Genomic DNA, 17,340 nt, shown 5'->3' with positions numbered 1-17,340 from the left:
TAACCTTGCATAATTGTCAGGTACGCAAGCATTGTCTGGTCATCTGCGGTTGATGGGATGGAAAGTGGGTCTTCCAAAGCTGGTTGTCCTCCATTTCAGATGCAATCAACTCCTTCTTCAGTTTGATGTCGCTCCTGAGCTGTTCCATATGTGATCTCTGCTGAAAGAGGCATGGCATGAGAAGTGTGTACAGTACTGTTGAAATATAGATTGTATTATAATAAGAGATGACATTGCTCATAATGATTTTATATCCTTGTCTTTTTATTATCTGTGTTTTGATCATTTAAAAAAGGAAACAGTCCCAGCAATAGACACGATAAAAAAATTCTACGAAGTATAAAAGTATCAAAAACTACCCAATGCTACCCAGAAAAAGAACATACAAAAAAATTATGTTGTGAAGTCTACAGCTAAACCATCAAAATTACCCAGAAGTAACAAAGAAAAAAAACAACCCAAGGATTCACCACAAAATTTGCCAATAACCACAATAAACTCTTACATGATTCTCCAAATATAAAGTAACGCAAATAATTTACAATAAATAACAGGCACATCTTCCTACGTCTACAATAAAAGTTCCTAGAAGTACAGTCAAATTAGTCAAATTCATGATGTAAAAAAAAAACTTTTCACAATTGTTTGCAATAAACTTTCACACCACAGGCACAAACAAATCAAAGTATAAAAATGTTTTGGTTTCTTGAGAACGCACTTTTGGTTTCCATAACAACGAAACACTTCTCAACATGTGAGCATCTGAATTATACAGATATACAGTTGAAGTCGGAAGTTTACATACACCTTAGCAAAATACATTTAAACTCAGTTTTTCACAATTCGTGACATTCAATCGCAGTAACAATTCCCTGTCTTAGGTCAGTTAGGATCACCACTTTATTTGAATAATGTGAAATGTCAGAATAATAGTAGAGAGAATGACTTATTTCAGCTTGTATTTCTTTCATCACATTCCCAGTGTGTCAGAAGTTTACATACACTCAATTAGTATTTGGTAGCATTGCCTTTAAATTGTTTAACTTGGGTAAAACGTTTTGTGCAGCCTTCCACAAGCTTCCAACAATAAGTTGGGTGAATTTTGGCCCATTCCTGCTGACAGAGCTGGTGTAACTGAGTCAGGTTTGTAGACCACCTTGCTCACACACGCTTTTTCAGTTCTGCCCACACATTTTCTATGAGATTGAGGTCAGGGCTTTGTGATGGCCACTCCAATAACTTGACTTTGTTGTCCTTAAGCCATTTTGCCACAACTTTGGAAGTATGCTTGGGGTCATTGTCCATTTGGATTACCCATTTGCGACCAAGCTTTAACTTCCTGATTGATGTCTTGAGATGTTGCTTCAATATATCCACATACTTTTCCTACCTCATGATGGCATCTCTTCTGTGAAGTGCACCAGTCTCTCCTGCAGCAAAGCACCCAACAACATGATGCTGCCACCCCCGTGCTTCACGGTTGGGATGGTGTTCTTCGGCTTTGAAACCTCCCCTTTTTTACTCCACACATAATGATGGTCATTATGGCCAAACAGTTATTATTTTTGCTGCATCAGACCAGAAGACATTTATACAAAAATTACAATCCTTGTCCCCATGTGCAGTTGCAAACTGTAGTCTGGCTTTTTTATGGCAGTTCTGGCGCAGTGGCTTCTTCCTTGCTGAGCGGCCTTTCAGGTTATGTCGATATAGAATTAGTTTTACTGTGGATATAGATACTTTTGTACCCGTTTCCTCCAGCATCTTCACAAGGTCCTTTGCTGTTGTTCTGGGATTGAGTTGCACTTTTTGCACCAAAGTACGTTCATCTCTAGGAGACAGAACGCGTCTCCATCCTGAGCGGTATGACGGCTGCTTGGTCTTATGGTGTTTATACTTGCGTACTATTGTTTGTACAGATGAACGTGGTACCTTCAGTCGTTTGGGAATTGCTCCCAAGGATGAACCAGACTTGTGGAGGTCTACAATTTTTTTTCTGAGGTCTTGGCTGATTTCTTTTGATTTTCCCATAATGTCAAGCAAAGAGGCACTGAATTTGAAGGTAGGCCTTGAAATACATCCACAGGTACACCTCCAATTGACTCAAATGATGTCAATTAGCCTATCAGATGCTTCTAAAGCCATGACATAATTTTCTGGAATTTTCCAAGCTGTTGTGCCAGGAGTGGCATAAAGTCACCCAACATCTATGTGAAAGACTGGTGGAGTATGCCAAGACGCATGAAAGTTGCGATTGAAAATCAGGGTTATTCCGCCAAATATTGATTTCTGAACTCTTCCTAAGTTAAAACATTAATATTGTGTTGTTTAAAAATGTATATTAACTTACTTTCTTTGCATTATACGAGGTCTGACAACAACACTGCATCGATTTTGTTATTTTGACCAGTTGTCATTTTCTGCAAATAAAAGCTCTAAATGGAATTTTGGAGAAATGTTGTCAGTAGATTATAGAATAAAACAAAAATGTTCATTTTACCCAAACACATTTTACTATAAATAGTAAAACTGATCATTTTGCAGTGGTCTCTTCAGTTTTTCCAGAGCTGTATACATACAAAGTGCATTCGCAAAGTATTCAGACCCCTTGACGTTTTTCACACTTTGTTACGTTACAGCCTTATTTCTAAAATGTATTAAATTAAAACAAATCCTCAGCAATCTACACACAATATCCAAATTAAAAAAGGTTTTTAGATTTTTTAAAAAATGTATTAAAATAACACAGGAACACCTTATTTACATAAGTATTCAGAACTTTTGCTTGCTTGATTGGATCTACCTGTGTTAAATTCAATAGATTGGACATGATTTGGAAAGGCACACACCTGTCTGTATAAGGTCCCACAGTTGACAATGCATGTCAGAGCAAAAACTAAGCCATGACGTGGAAGGAATTGTCCGTAGAGCTCCGAGACAGGGTTGTGTTGAGGCACAGATCTGGGGAAAGGTACCAAAAAATGTCTGCAGCATTGAAGGTCCCCAAGAACACAGTGGCCTCAATAATTCTTAAATGGAAGAAGTTTGGAAAGACTAAGACTCTTAGAGCTGGCCGCCCAGCCAAACTGACAAATAGGGGGAGAAGAGACTTGGTCAGGGAGGCTACAAAGAACACAATGGTCACTCTGACAGAGCTCTGGAGTTCCTCTGTTGAAATGGAAGAACCTTCCAGAAGGACAACCATCTCTGCAGCACTCCACCAATCAGGCCTTTATGGTAGAGTGACCAGACGGAAGCCACTCATCTGTAAAATGCACATGAAAGCACGCTTGGAATTTGCCAAATGGCACCTAAAGACTCTCAGACCATGAGAAACAAGATTCTCTAGGCTGATGAAACCAAGATTGAACTCTAAGGCCTGAATGCCAAGCGTCATGTCTGGAGGAAACCTGGCACCATCTTTATGGTAAAGCATGCTGTGGTGATGTTTTTCAGCAGCAGGGACTGGGAGACTAGTCAGGATCGAGGGAAAGATGAGAGAGATCCTTGATGAAAACCTCCTCCAGAGCCCCCAGGACCTCAGACTGGGGCCAAGGTTCAGCTTCCAACAGAACAACGACCCTAAGCACACAGCCAAGACAACGCAGGAGTTGCTTCGGGACAAGTCTCTGAATGTCGTTGAGTGGCCCAGCCAGAGCCCGGACTTGATCCTGAGCAGGAGAAACTCCAAATAGAGGTGTGCCAAGCTTGTACCGTCATACCTAAGAAGACTAAAAGTCTGTAATTGCTGCCAAAGGGGCTTCAACAAAGTACTGGATAAAGGGTCTGAATACTTGTGTAAATGTGATATTACAAAAAAATAAAAATAAACTGTTTCTGTCTTGTCATTACGGGGTAATGTGTGAAGATTTAGGGGGGGAAACTATTTAATCAATTTTAGAATAAGGCTATAACCTAACAAAATGTGGAGAAAGTCAGGCAGTCTGAATACTATGGACAAACAAAAATATTGTAAAACTATTGTAAAAAAAAAAAAAGTTTAAACATTTGATTACAGAAGGAATAATGCCAAAGGTAAGTTTATATTTTATAAACTTCATTAACTTAAAATAAAATACAAAAAATGTTTAAGGATATACTTAAAAAAAATCCCCATTATTTTATACTGCTAAGGTTTTTTACACTTGTCTTATTTTTATAGCACTTCGAAATACCACACCGTAGTGCTTACATACTTCACCAAAAAGTATAAATACTAGTAAGAAAATCCATAGTGCAGTACAAATTTCATTCAATCTACAAAATAAGTTAGTGTGTCAGACAAATATTGCAGTTATTTACAGAGTTAACATAACAATGTAGTAGGTAGTTTTTAGTGGAAATAAATGGCATAAGGTGCAGTGGATTAAAGCACTTAAGTAGTACTTTCAAGTATTTTTACTTAAGTCGTTTTTTGGGGTATCTGTACTTTACTATTTATACTACTACTGCCTCTGATCTGGGGGACTCTCTAAACACACATGCTTCATTTGTAAATTATGTCTGAATGTTGGAGTGTCCCCTTTTCCGTTAAAAAAGATGGTGCCATTTGGTTTGCTTAATATAAGGAATTTGATACTTAAGTATATTTTAAACCAAATACTTTTACTCAGGTAGAATTTTACTAGGTGACTTGAGTAATTTTATTGTCTATTGAGTAATTGAGTAATTCTATTGTCCTTACTTTTCCTCAAGAATGATAGTTGGGTACTTTTTCCACCACTGATAAGGCGAGATGAGTGAGTTGTTTTCTTCCATTTGGTGCATCATGAACACGACCATGGAGAAAAGTAGATAGGAGGGGAACTGGGGCACATTCTTTAAAGCAGCAGTCGTCAGACCAGCGGGCGAGGGCTGTTTTGGAAAGGGGGCACCATACCAAGCCAGGGGGGTAGCCAGGCACCTGGTAAACACAGCCAGCATAGACTTTTGGAAAGACTGACAAAGAGGAGAAGGAAGAAGTGTAGGCCAGGCTCAGGTCCGGGACAAGACCATGAGCAGTAATTCAAGGGTTGGGTGTGTTTGTCTGTCTGTGTGTGTGTTAGTCCACGTCGCTCATGTCGCTGACAGGTTCGTCCTGGACGATGCTAAGATGGTTCATGGCACGTTCGTAGGCAGTCTGAACAGCCTTACGGATGCTGGATGATCTGCCCTCCATCATCTTGATCTTGTCGATGGTCTTGTCGATCCCCAGAGGGACCATCTTAAACTTAGGAAGCCATTGCCTGAGAAGAGAGAATAATGAAATCAAATTCAGCTCTGATACAAATCTGCAAAAATGTAGAACTTATAATACAAATTTGAGTTTTGTGTTGTTGTCTGTTTGTTTGTGTATGAAAATTCACAGCATGTATTGAAATAACACTTAATATTGCAAATAGATTGCAAATAGATTGCAAAATGGTGTATCCATGGTGTATCCAAAAATCCTTTTCATAGCATTTAGTATTGGAGAACAGAGAAGATGTCTCACCAGCTGCGTTTGTTGTCGAAGAATAGGACGAGGAAGAGCTTTTCTTCGTTCTTGTACTGCATCCGTTCTCCGACCCGGAGGACATCGAGGGGAGGCATAGGGATAGACACCCCGTTGTGCTGGCATGCCATCCGGGGCATGTGGGGGTCAACGATCTAACGTGGTGGAAGAGGTGCACCAGGTTCACTAGGGAGTGGTGTCTGGAGTGTTATGGCACAGTATACTTGCATAAACACACACACATGCTCAAACACACACATCCTCAAACACACACAGCTGGTGCTTGTGTTGAAAAGAGGTGCATCCACTTAGTCCTCTTAAACTAAGGTCAAATCAGATCTGTTTATTTGACAATGTCGCCATCTAGAGGACTTGGAAGATATGGACCTAGGATTTATTCTACCATGAAAGGCAAAGACAAAACTTGTAGGATGTGTGGGTGTGTAACCTTTCAAACAGATAGAGAGTGTTTGAACACATGAAGGGGGTAGCAAGCAGGGCCTTAAATTAACACCCTGCAAATGGGGGTAGATTTTGGATGAATATGTATGAACTTTCCAATTTGGATGAATATGTATGAACTTTCCAATTTGTAAGTCGCTCTGGATAAGAGCGTCTGCTAAATGACTTAAATGTAAAATGTAATTTTGATATTGGCGGGTACGAATTTCTAATTCACCAGCCACATTGGTCAAAAGTCAAGTATTGGCACGTGCAAGTAGTGATTTATAGAAAAATAAATGGAGCTGTAGCTGTTCAAAGTACTTATTCCTTTTTGTTTCATATCTGGCAATGCACAAAGAAATAGGAATCGTAACGTTATAGCTTTCTCACCTCGCGAAGCAACACTGCCTGGCTGGAGTGCTGTGTGCACTGCGAGTGAAGAGCTGAAAGGTTTGTTTTAAAAGCAATGGGAACAGGCATAAACGTTGGTCTAACTACTACAGTGAAACTTTATCTTCTTGTTTCTTGTACATTTATATTGTTTCGTTCACAAATTAGGTTGTTTTTCAATGTGAGTTTGCATCCACTGTGGAAGAGACGTTGTCAGCCTCAACTAGTCAGATTCTCACAGGCACACTAGAATCAATTCCTCAACTCCTTGCCCGTCGAATCCCGGTGTCGACTCACATTTCTGGGTGTCAAGCATCGACTCGTCGACTCCTAAGATTCAGTATTTTTGCAAGGGAGGAAACTAGTTGCCGTGGCTACCTCCGGGAACAAAAACTCTTGCATTTATCACAGCAAAGAAAGAGCGAGCTAACGAGGGAGGGAGTGAGAGTGGATGGGCACAATCAGGCATGTCGGCCACCAGGCAGAGTCTGAACTGTGCATCGGTAATCAAAAGATGTACAGGCTATCGCAATCAGTGATGACCCGTCATTCAGGGTATGTTATTCTGGCATTAATACAGGCCCCATATCAAAAAATATATATATAAAATTGAGTTAATAAGGCCGCATACAAGCGGACTCTTTTTTCTTTCTTGAGTAATGCAGCTCCAAAATGCAGGTGTTTCAGCCTAGCTCAGTGCTTTCTGTGGTGGTGGGGCAGCCAGCAGAAAATACGGAGCATAGGGGTTGGAAATGTTCTCTAGTTGCACCGTGATTGGCTCAGTGTTCTGTCACTCATTGGGACACCACGTCACTGCAAAATCTACAGGGAGAGTTAGAAAATTCAAGCCCCTTGCGTGTTGCCGTAGAGTTACATTAGAGGTGCCCATCCAAGAAGGATCAAGGTCATTGGCTACAGATAAAATGACGTCAAATCACGTTATATCTACAGTAGCTTTGATTGGATTGATCATGTCAACGTCATACTTTCAAAATCTTACCTAGCAGTCATCATGAATCACGTCAACAATCTACTGTCAAATCCTTTTCAAATAAAGAGAAATTATAGATAAAAACTATTGGTGCTCATCGGCAATAAACATTACACAACAAGTTTGAAATCGCAAATTCAACAATGAGTGGTTTGGAAGGAATAAGTGGCTAACTGGCAAAGCAATCACTAGCCTGCTGTTCAGTGGAGTGGATGTGTGGTCCAAGTCTGGGTTTAAGGGTCTCTTTCTAAGCTTTCTTGCCCACAAGAAAGACCGCCACACCACCTTCCTGTTCAAGTGGCACAGCACACCAAAGAGACTCCAAAATGTATTGTATGCTGCTGCATAAATAATGCAATATGTCAGGGAGATATGTATACTGTAGCTAAGAAAGTAATACTAAGCGTATGTTGTGTAGTAAGCTGTTAGTAGCCCATGTGTCTCACCCTAATAATTTGGCTCCCTTTTCCCCTCATAACTTAGCCTACTGTTCTGACTTGGTGGTGCACATAGCTTATAGCCTGTTTATACGAAATGTCATAATCAAATATTGTAAGAGCTTTCATTATCTGCTTATATGCCCCCTTTATTTATCCTACGGTTATGACTTGGTGTACAGGGAGAACACTGTAAGAACGGCCCATGTTCTGAATTCTGTTGCTGTACATTTCAAAAGTGCTGAACAAAGTTATTGACTAAGTCCGTCCTAGCTCGCTCATTAATTGCCTCTTATCCGCTCGTCGTCCCCTGATGCAATAGTTTATACATCTCAATTGTCAGAAACCACATTTGTTTAAGCAAGTCAACCATATCAGCTATGTTTTTTAAAAGGCAGTAAATGAGGCTGAATGAACAGTTTTGCTGCCAGACAAGGTTCGTCTGATAGCCGGGTTTAACAGTGGTAAGGTGTTGGGACTGCAATTGGTACAGCTTAATGTAGGCCCAAACAGTGTGAGGGCACCATTTGCCACCATTATAGTCTAATTAATGTATTGTTTAGTGTTGTGTTGTTGCATGCATCTAAAAAAATAAAAAATTGTTTGCCCCACCAAGGTTTACATCCTAAAATGGCCACTGATCGCAATGCGGTGTCCTGCAATGTCTCGCGCAAATTCACTAGTAGGGGCTATAAAAGGAGGAGACTGAGCTATTCTACACGAAACAGACCAAAGACGAAAATACACACTTGCATTTTTCCTAGCAAAGAGAAAGACCAGGCGAGCCAGCAAGGGAGAGAGCGGATCGAGTCAGATAGACAAATGTGCATATAGGCTATATCTTGGTCATCTGTATCTCGCAATGTCTTGTCTTTCAAAGCCTCGCAAATTCACCAAAAGTACATTAAAGTATATAATAGGCTCTCAATGGCTGAGCTATTATTCATGGTGCCAGTGAATTGAAGTTAAACATCGCCAAATGCATATTTAATGAAACCCTGGCTGGCTGTTAATGTCCTCTCCAATCTCCAGGAACAGGGCTCTCCAACCCTGTTCCTGGAGAGCTACCTTCCTGTAAGTTTTCACGCCAACCTCAGTTGTAAACTAACCTGAATCAGCTTATCAAACAGCTAATTATTGAATCAGATGCAATAGATTAGTGTTGGAGTGAAAACCTACAGGACAGTACCTCGCCAGGAACACAGTTGGAGAACTCTGTTCTAGGCAATCGATCGCAAAGCAGGGCATCCCCACTAAACTTGTTGGAAATGGCAAGTTCACTTTCTCATCCATAAATGCAAATACGGTTCAGCAGCTTAAATCATCAGAATGGGGGGCATTGTTATTATAAAGGACGCCTACCATGGATCGCTAAAATAATGATTATGATCACACTTAAATATTATGGGGACACCTACAGTGCCTTCAGAAAGTATTCATACCCATTGACTTATTCCACATTTTGTTGTGTTACAGCCTGAATTCAAAATGGATTAAATAGATTTCTCCTCACCCATCAACACTCCATAATGACAAAGCCAAAACATGTTTTTAGAAATGTTAGCAAATTTATTGAAAATTAAATACATAAAATCCCATTTACATAATTATTCACACTCCTGAGTCAACACTTTGTAGAAGCACCTTTGACAGTGATTACAGCTGAGTCTTTCTGGGTAAGTATCAAAAGAGCTTTCCACTCCTGGATTGAACAACATTTGCTCGTTAAGCTCTGTCAAATTGGTTGTTGATCATTGCTGGACAACCATTTTCAGGCCTTTCCATAGATTTCAAGTAGATTTAAGTCAGAACTGTAACTCGGCCACTCCGGAACATTCACTGTCTTCTTGGTAAGGAGCTCCAGTGTAAAATTGGCCTTTTGATTTAGGTTATAGTCCTGCTGAAAAGTGAATTCATCTCCCAGTGTCTGGTGGAAAGCAGACTGAAAAAGGTTTTCCTGTGCTTAGCTCCATCCAATTTATTTTTTATCCTAAAAAACTCCCCAGTTCTTAATGAATACAGGCATAGCCATAACATGATGCAGCAACCACCATGCTTGAAAATATGGAAAGTAGTACTCAGTCATGTGTTGTATTGGATTTGCCCCAAACATAACACTTTGTACTCAGGACAAAAAGTGAATTGCTTTGCCACATGTTTTGCAGTATTACTTCAGTGCCTTGTTGTAAACAGGATGCATGTTTTGGAATATTATTCTGTACAGGCTTCCTTATTTTCACTCTGTAAATTAGGTCAATATTGTGGAGTAACTACAATGTTGATTAATCCTCCATTAACTCTAACTGTTTTAAAAAGTTTACTTCCTCTTCGGAAAATGAGTTAGGAAGGATGCCTCTGTCTTTGTAGTGACTGGGTGTATTGATACCCTATCCAAAGTGTAATGAATAATTTCACTAAGCACAAAGGGGTATTCAATGTTAGCTTTTTTATTTGTACCCATCTACCAATAAGTGCCATTCTTTGCAAGGCATTGGAAAACCTCCCTGGTCTTTGTGGTTGAATCTGTGTTTAGAATGCACTGCACGACCTTACAGATAATTGTATGTGTGGGCTAAAGCGATTAGGTGTCATTAAAAAAAAATATGTTAAACACACCATGCAACTTTTGTGACTTGTTCAGCAATTTTTTACTCCTGAACCTTTTTAGGCTTGCAATAACAAAGGGGTTGAATAATTTTTGACTCAAGACATTTCAGCTTTTCATTTGTATTAATATGTTAAAATAATAATAATTCAATTTTGACATTATGGGCCAGTGACCAACAATTCACAATTTAAATACATTTTAAATTCAAGCTGTAACACAACAACGTGAAAAAAGTCAAGGGGTGTGAATACTTTCTGAAGGTACTGCATACATTTGACAGCCAAGCCTGAGTTATCAGTGTAGCCTATTATAGTCTAGACATGACTATGAAATAACTTCACGCCTAGAATAAAAACCTACAGGCTTCCGTCAAGAGTCAATTAAATTTGAGGGGGAAAAAATAATTACAAGGGGCAGTTTGGAGTAATCCTGTGGGAATCGCCTTCTGGAATAACGCACATGCTTGGATAATAATTACATAACCAACGTCTCTAGTAATACTCGTCCGAATAGCGCTATAACATGGCAAAGAATGGGCTTATCAACGTAGAACGTGCAGCATCATCACATGGGATCGTCATGGCTGCGTACAGCAGAAATATCACCAAAATATTGTATTTCCTACACATCATCTATATAATTTGTATTTATTTAAATGGGACTTTTATAGGCTAAGTTAATGAACAAATGGGCATCATCATGTTCATATCAGTCCTCTAGAATGCAAATGTAGTCTTCCTAGTAGCACGCAGCAATAATGAGGTACGTACGTGTGTTTTGGGAGTTGAGCAAGAGTCGACTCTTGACTCTAACCACAGCAGTCGGAGTCGACTCCAAAAATCCTGGAGCCATGCACCACTAAAGGCATCCGCATGTTTCCCAGCCAGGACAGCTTGTGCATATATTATGACGACATTGTGACATTTTTGTTCATTTTTTTATGAGGCAAGCCGAAGTCGGTAGCCGAAGTCTAGTTTTTCAAGCAGATGTCTTTTAAGGGAGTATGCGAGCACACTCGTTCGGTTCGCCTAGCTGAGCATGCAGATGCCTTACGGCACATGTGACAACTTGAATGGCCCCATTACCACGGTAAGCTTAAAAGGAGCAGCTGAACATTTGTCTCATCTGTGATATTTTGATGAGAAGACTCAGGTCACAAAATAGTAAATTGAGCAATACAACGCATTACTTCTTATTAGTAATACACATTCCTTGATTTAGAAACACAACTAAGCATACTCATCCATTTTGATTTGTGTTTGTTTTAAGGCAAAAAATATATATTTTGGATCCTAAAAAAATCTGAGTGGCAGGTAAACAAAAAGTTAGTTGTAGGCCCTGGTAGCAAGCACTGAGAAGTGAGAATGAGATAGTCAGGTGTCATACATACACTCACCAAGGCAGGATAGGAAGGGTATCCGCTACATTTTGCCCAAACTAGCTTTAGAGGTTCCAGAACAACTGTTGCAGCACTAGCAGGCATCCAAATATTGTTATTGCCAACTTCTATGGATGCAGGAATAACAACAATCAAGTTAGGAGGGGTTCACTGTAAATATAGCAAAACACTTCCAGAGCCATGCTAATAGTGACAGCATCAACAAATACAGGTTAAATACATCACAACTCACTGAAAAATGTGATATTACAAAAATACAATTTGGACTGTAAATCATGAATAGAATGGCTTTAATTTATGTTTATCTCACTTGCATCGTAGTATACTACTGAGAAAAAAACTCTAGGATCTGGTTATATCCTAAAGCTAGAACCAAGAGTTTTGGGGCACATTTTTAGGTACTGTGCTTTTACTGGTATTTCCAGCATTTTCCACTAGTGTTGCTGCAGGTAGGAAATCCTTGGAAATGTTCTGTAATTGACACAAGCTGTCTCCAATCAATCAAACAATGTCTGGATGTGCGTGTGTTTGGCAGGAGGGATTACTTAGGCCAGGAGTAGCTCTGCGAATCATAAATCACACAAAACCTATTATTTTGCAGAGAATACTATTTGTAGATCAGTGATTCTACATCTCACTTTGCTCAATCTGATCCTCTCCAACAGACTTGGAAGTAGTAGCTAAAAATAGGTAAATTAGGGGCCGTAAAAGAGAGAGTCAATTAAACCAACCATGGAAGTATATTGTAGAAAACTTGGGGGGTAGCCCAGACTGGGATTCGAACCTGGATCCAGCGACTGTCAATGGCTTCCTATGGCTTAGGCGATCCCCCCACCAAACACACACGCACAACAAAACATTGATTGAGTGGAGACAGTTTGTGTCAATTAAATATCGTTTCCTAGGATTTTCTACCTGCAGCAAACCTAGTGGATCATGCTGGAAATGCCAGTAAAGGAACAGCGCCTCAAAAGCTACCCCAAAACTTCCGGCCCTATAGCAATACATCTACTTCTCTGACTCTTAGCAGGACCTCATCTGATACAATACACACAAACACACTTGCCTCCACAGTCTCCATTTTCCTGTATGATTAACATCAAGACCGACAACTTACCGGCAGCAATCCTAGCAGCTCTGGCAAAGTTCCCAGTTTCTATACAGGCAATGAGCTCGTTCTTATCATCCACAGTGTTTCTTCGGACCAGGGCCGGTTTGCCCTTACCACATGTTGGAAGACTGAGGGTGCTGCTGAAATCAGGAATAGGCATCCACACTGAGTCAGACTGCCTTCTACATGACATACAATAGAGAAATGATCAGACTACATAGTTTAACTACCAAGTACCACCATGTTCAGCAGTGAAAAGTGTACGAGCTAGAGATGCCGTGCCTACATTGCTTAGAGCGTTTGATTGAGCCTGCCTGTGTTTCCACAGTTGGGTCTATTCTAGTGGTTCCATTGTGCCAGGCGGGCTCAATCAAGCTCAGTTTAAGTAATTGAAAGACAAATTCTATTTGAACCCAGGTCTGTTGTGAGGTATATGCATGTACCTACCTGGTGCTGCCCAGCAGACTACCACTAGTTGAGATGCTGGACTCAGAGGCACACCGTCTCCTGGTTTCTAGAGGCCTGCTGGCACTTAGCTCCTTCTCTTCATCAATAACCTCCTCCATCACAAAACCATTAGACAGGCCTGAGGCGAGTAACACAGAGCAGTACAGTAGAGTCAGTATACTACACATATACCAACTACAGCATAGACCTACAACATTTGAACCTTTATTCATAAAGCGTCTCAGTAGGGGTGCTGATCTCGGATCAGTTTAGTCTTTTAGATTATAATTAATAAGATTACATAGACAAGGGGAACCTGATCTCTTAATTCACAAGTCTGTGAAGATCATTTTCTACTTATTATTCATGCTCTATTTAAGAGTCCCATTAAGATAAGTACTTTATTTTCTGACAAGTGAGAAGAACCCTATTTACCTGTGTCAATGTGTTTGACAGGGGACTCGTCCTCCCCGTCTCCACCCCCCTCGCTGATCCCCACGCTGGGACTGTGGCTCCTCTTCCTGGTCCTGGGGTGGAGGAGGGTCTCCAGCCTGGGGATCATCACCGACAGGAAGGTCTTGGTGCCCAGCTGAGGGCACCCTGTCTGGGCCTTGCCTCCTCCTCTCCCCCCCTGGTTCTTCCCAGGGCTAGAGGTCTTGGACTTTCTGAAGAGCACGGCAGTGCGGCGGCTGACAGTCGTCCCCGAGGGTTGGGCCAGGGTGGAGGTGGCCACCACACTCACGCCCCCCTCTAAGAGAAGCAGGGGGTTCTGGGACTCAGAGTGGCCATTGAGAAGGGTCTTGGTAGTGGTTGAGAATGTGTTGTTGGGTTTCTCCCGGTCAAATTTGACCTGTCCGTGGGTCTTGCTGTCCGGAGTGGGGTTGGGGTGGATGGGTTTAAGGGTAGGGGGTTCTGGGTTACTCTCGAAGTGCAGGAAAGTAGGAAGGGAGTCAGAGGGTTCCAATTTGGGAGGTAATGATTTGTCCCCTGTTGAAGAATACGAGAGAATACAGTGAGAAAACACAGAAAGCATAACATTATATAGATCACAATGTAATATGAAAAGAGGGAATTTAGTAAAAACACCAGAACCATTCCTAAAGCACATCATCCTTATCCTTGCAGAATTACAAGACCTCAATACAAATGATCTTGCCTTCTATAATGCATAGCTAAATAACCAATGAGACAGCAAAATATTTTAAAATCACATCATGCAAAGTATTCTGCATTCTAGAAGGCAATCTAATAGTTACTGAGTCAGTGTGGGCTTACTGTGAATCAATTCAGGCTCCTAGCATATCAACTCCACTGTACCAAGACCATGTTAAAGAGAAAGCCATGCAACCATGCAGGTATACTGTAGAACTACAATAGTATCCCACTTCAACACTCATCAACCAGGCAATGGGATGTCCTGAGACAAGGGATATCATGTGACCCAGCATGACTACGTCATAGCAGGTTAGCATGGCTAAGCACACGATATGGTATGATGGCGTGACTAACTAGGGGTTCGAGGTTACGGTTAATTCCTGATCTAGCTATAGTTTATATCTAGTTTCCGCCAATAAAACAAAGAACTGAAAAGCACATGACATCCTGACACCAGGTCACTGGCAATATCTGAGTGCTTGGCTAAAGCCAGGTCCTCCCTCTCCTGACGCTGAAACCCTCATACATGCATTCATCTCCTCCAGTCTTGACTACTGCAACTCACTACTCTCCGGCATCAACTAAATGTCCTTCCATAAGCTCCAAATGGTTAAAACTCAGCAGCTTGCCTTCTCACCAACACTAAGCCCCGGCAGCATATCACTAATGTTCTCCGTGAACTCTACTGGCTACCAACAAATTAATTACAAGATCCTCTTTCTGACCTACAAAGCCATTCACCACCCTGCTTTACCTCTTAACCCTTCTTCTCCCCTACCAAACCACACACGCAATCCATTCCACCACAGAAGGCCACCTTCACATCCCAGGTCAAAACTCCAGAGCTTCAGAGAGAACGCCTTCTCCAGGGTTGCTCCTAGGCTCTGGAACTCTCCCCAGCCATCCGTGACTGAGTTCATCACCATCTTTCAGTCCCTCCTAAAGCCCCACCTCTTCGACAGGGCCTACCCCCCTCCTGTATGGGCAAATATGTACAGTACAAGTCAAAAGTTTGGACACACCAACTCATTCTAGGGTTTTTCTTTAGTTTTACTATTTTCTAAATTGTAGAATAATAGTTGAAGACATCCAAACTATGAAATAACACATATGGAATAATGTAGTAAACAAAAGAAGTGTTGAACAAATCAAGTAGTCACCCTTTGCCTTGATGACAGCTTTGCACAATCTTGGCATTCTCTCAACCAGCTTCATGAGGTAGTCACCTGGAATGCATTTCAATTAATAGGTGTGCCTTGTTAAAAGTGAATTTGTGAAATGTCTTTCTTTCATAATACGTTTGAGCCAATCAGTTGTGTTGTGACAAGGTGGGGGGTATACAGAAGATAGCCCTATTTGGCAAAAGACCAAGTCTATATTATGGCAAGAACAGCTCAAATAAGCAACGAGAAACGACAGTCCATCATTACTTTAAGACATTTAAAGTGCTCAGCCAACAAGTGGTCAGTCAATACAGAAAATGTCAAGAACTTTGAATGATCTTCAAGTGCAGCCGTAAAAACCAATTAAGCGCTATGATGAAAATGGCTCTCATGAGGACTGCCACAGGAAAGGGAGACCCAGAGTTACCTCTGCTGCAGAGGATGAGTTCATTAGAGAGTTACCAGCCTCAGAAATTACAGCGAAAAAATAAATGCTTCACAGAGTTCAGACATCTCAACATCAACTGTTCAGAGGAGACTGTGAATCAGGCCTTCGTGGTCAAATTGCTCAAAGAAATCACTACTAAAGGACACCAATAAGAGGAAGAGAGACTTGCTTGGGCCAAGAAACACAAGCAATGGACATTAGACCGGTGGAAATCTTTCCTTTGGTCTGAGGAGTCCAAATGTGGGATTTTTGGTTCCAACCGCCGTGTCTTTGTGAGACGCAGAGTAGGTAAACAGATGATCTCCGCATGTGTGGTTCCCACCGTGAAGGTGGTGGTTTGATGGTGCTTTTTTGGTGACACGGTCAGTTAATTTTTTAGAATTCAAGGCACTCTTAGCCAGCATGGCTACTGCAGAATTCCGCAGCGATACACCATCCCACCTGGTTTGCGCTTAATGGGACCATCATTGGTTTTTCAACAGGACAATGATACAACACACCTCCAGGATGTGTAAAGGCTATTTGACCAAGAAGGAGAGTGATGGATTGCTGCATCAGATGACTTGGCCTCCACAATCACACGACCTCAACCTAATTGAGACGATTTGGGATGAGTTGGACTGCAGAGTGAAGGAAAAGCAGCCAACAAGTGCTCAGCATATGTGGGAATCTTTCAAGACTGTTGGAAAAGCATTCCAGGTGAAGCTGGTTGAGAGAATGCCAAGAGTGAGCAAAGCTGCCATCAAGGCAAAGGGTTGCTACTTTGAAGAATCTTAAATATAAAATAGTTTGATTTGTTTAACACTTTTAATTACTACATTCCATGTGTTATTTTTAAGTCAGCTTTCACTATTATTCTATCAAATGTAGAAAAACCTTGGAATGAGTAGGTGTTCAAACTTTTGACCGGTACTGTATATAAAGAACCATTATGTCGCAGTAAACTTTGAGTCATGTGATGATATGCTACATTGAACTTCCATTACGACGTGGAAAAGCATAGGCAGATGTGATTTATTTGAATGATGTAAAAAGAGGGATTTATTTGAATGATGGTGACATGATGATCGATACTTTGGTTGTTAATTATTAAATAAAAATTATATTGGCATTATCCATATCTCATTATATAATCTAACTGGTACATTATCAGTGAACTGCTTTTTTTAGAGAACATGCAACAAAATCAGATTGGGCAAGTTTGCTATATATCGCAACAGTTTTAGTGACAAAACCATCAGTAGACTTTAAAATACAATGGAAACACATTGAAC

General features: G+C 40.8%; 1 protein-coding gene across 8 annotated transcripts in view; it reads right to left on the bottom strand.

The window, feature by feature from the left end:
- Positions 1-243: 243 nt before the first annotated feature.
- Positions 244-17,340, bottom strand: part of LOC129865272 (bromodomain-containing protein 1-like) — a 34,696-nt gene continuing 17,599 nt past the window's right edge. For 6 of the 8 annotated variants that reach the window (XM_055937903.1, XM_055937907.1, XM_055937906.1 and 3 more), the window contains 6 exons: positions 13,736-14,287; positions 13,301-13,439; positions 12,860-13,035; positions 11,740-11,849; positions 5,474-5,628; positions 244-5,225 (listed from right to left, as the gene is read on the bottom strand). In XM_055937903.1, the coding sequence (XP_055793878.1) occupies positions 5,042-5,225; positions 5,474-5,628; positions 11,740-11,849; positions 12,860-13,035; positions 13,301-13,439; positions 13,736-14,287 (1,316 nt within the window). In that variant the 3' untranslated portion in view covers positions 244-5,041. The remainder of the gene's footprint in view (positions 5,226-5,473; positions 5,629-11,739; positions 11,850-12,859; positions 13,036-13,300; positions 13,440-13,735; positions 14,288-17,340) is intronic. The other 2 variants (XM_055937904.1, XM_055937905.1) reach the window with 2 other exon arrangements.

This window comes from Salvelinus fontinalis, chromosome 11 (assembly GCF_029448725.1).
Source record: "Salvelinus fontinalis isolate EN_2023a chromosome 11, ASM2944872v1, whole genome shotgun sequence".
Taxonomy (NCBI): domain Eukaryota; kingdom Metazoa; phylum Chordata; class Actinopteri; order Salmoniformes; family Salmonidae; genus Salvelinus; species Salvelinus fontinalis.
This window is presented reverse-complemented; position numbering and strand designations above follow the sequence as displayed.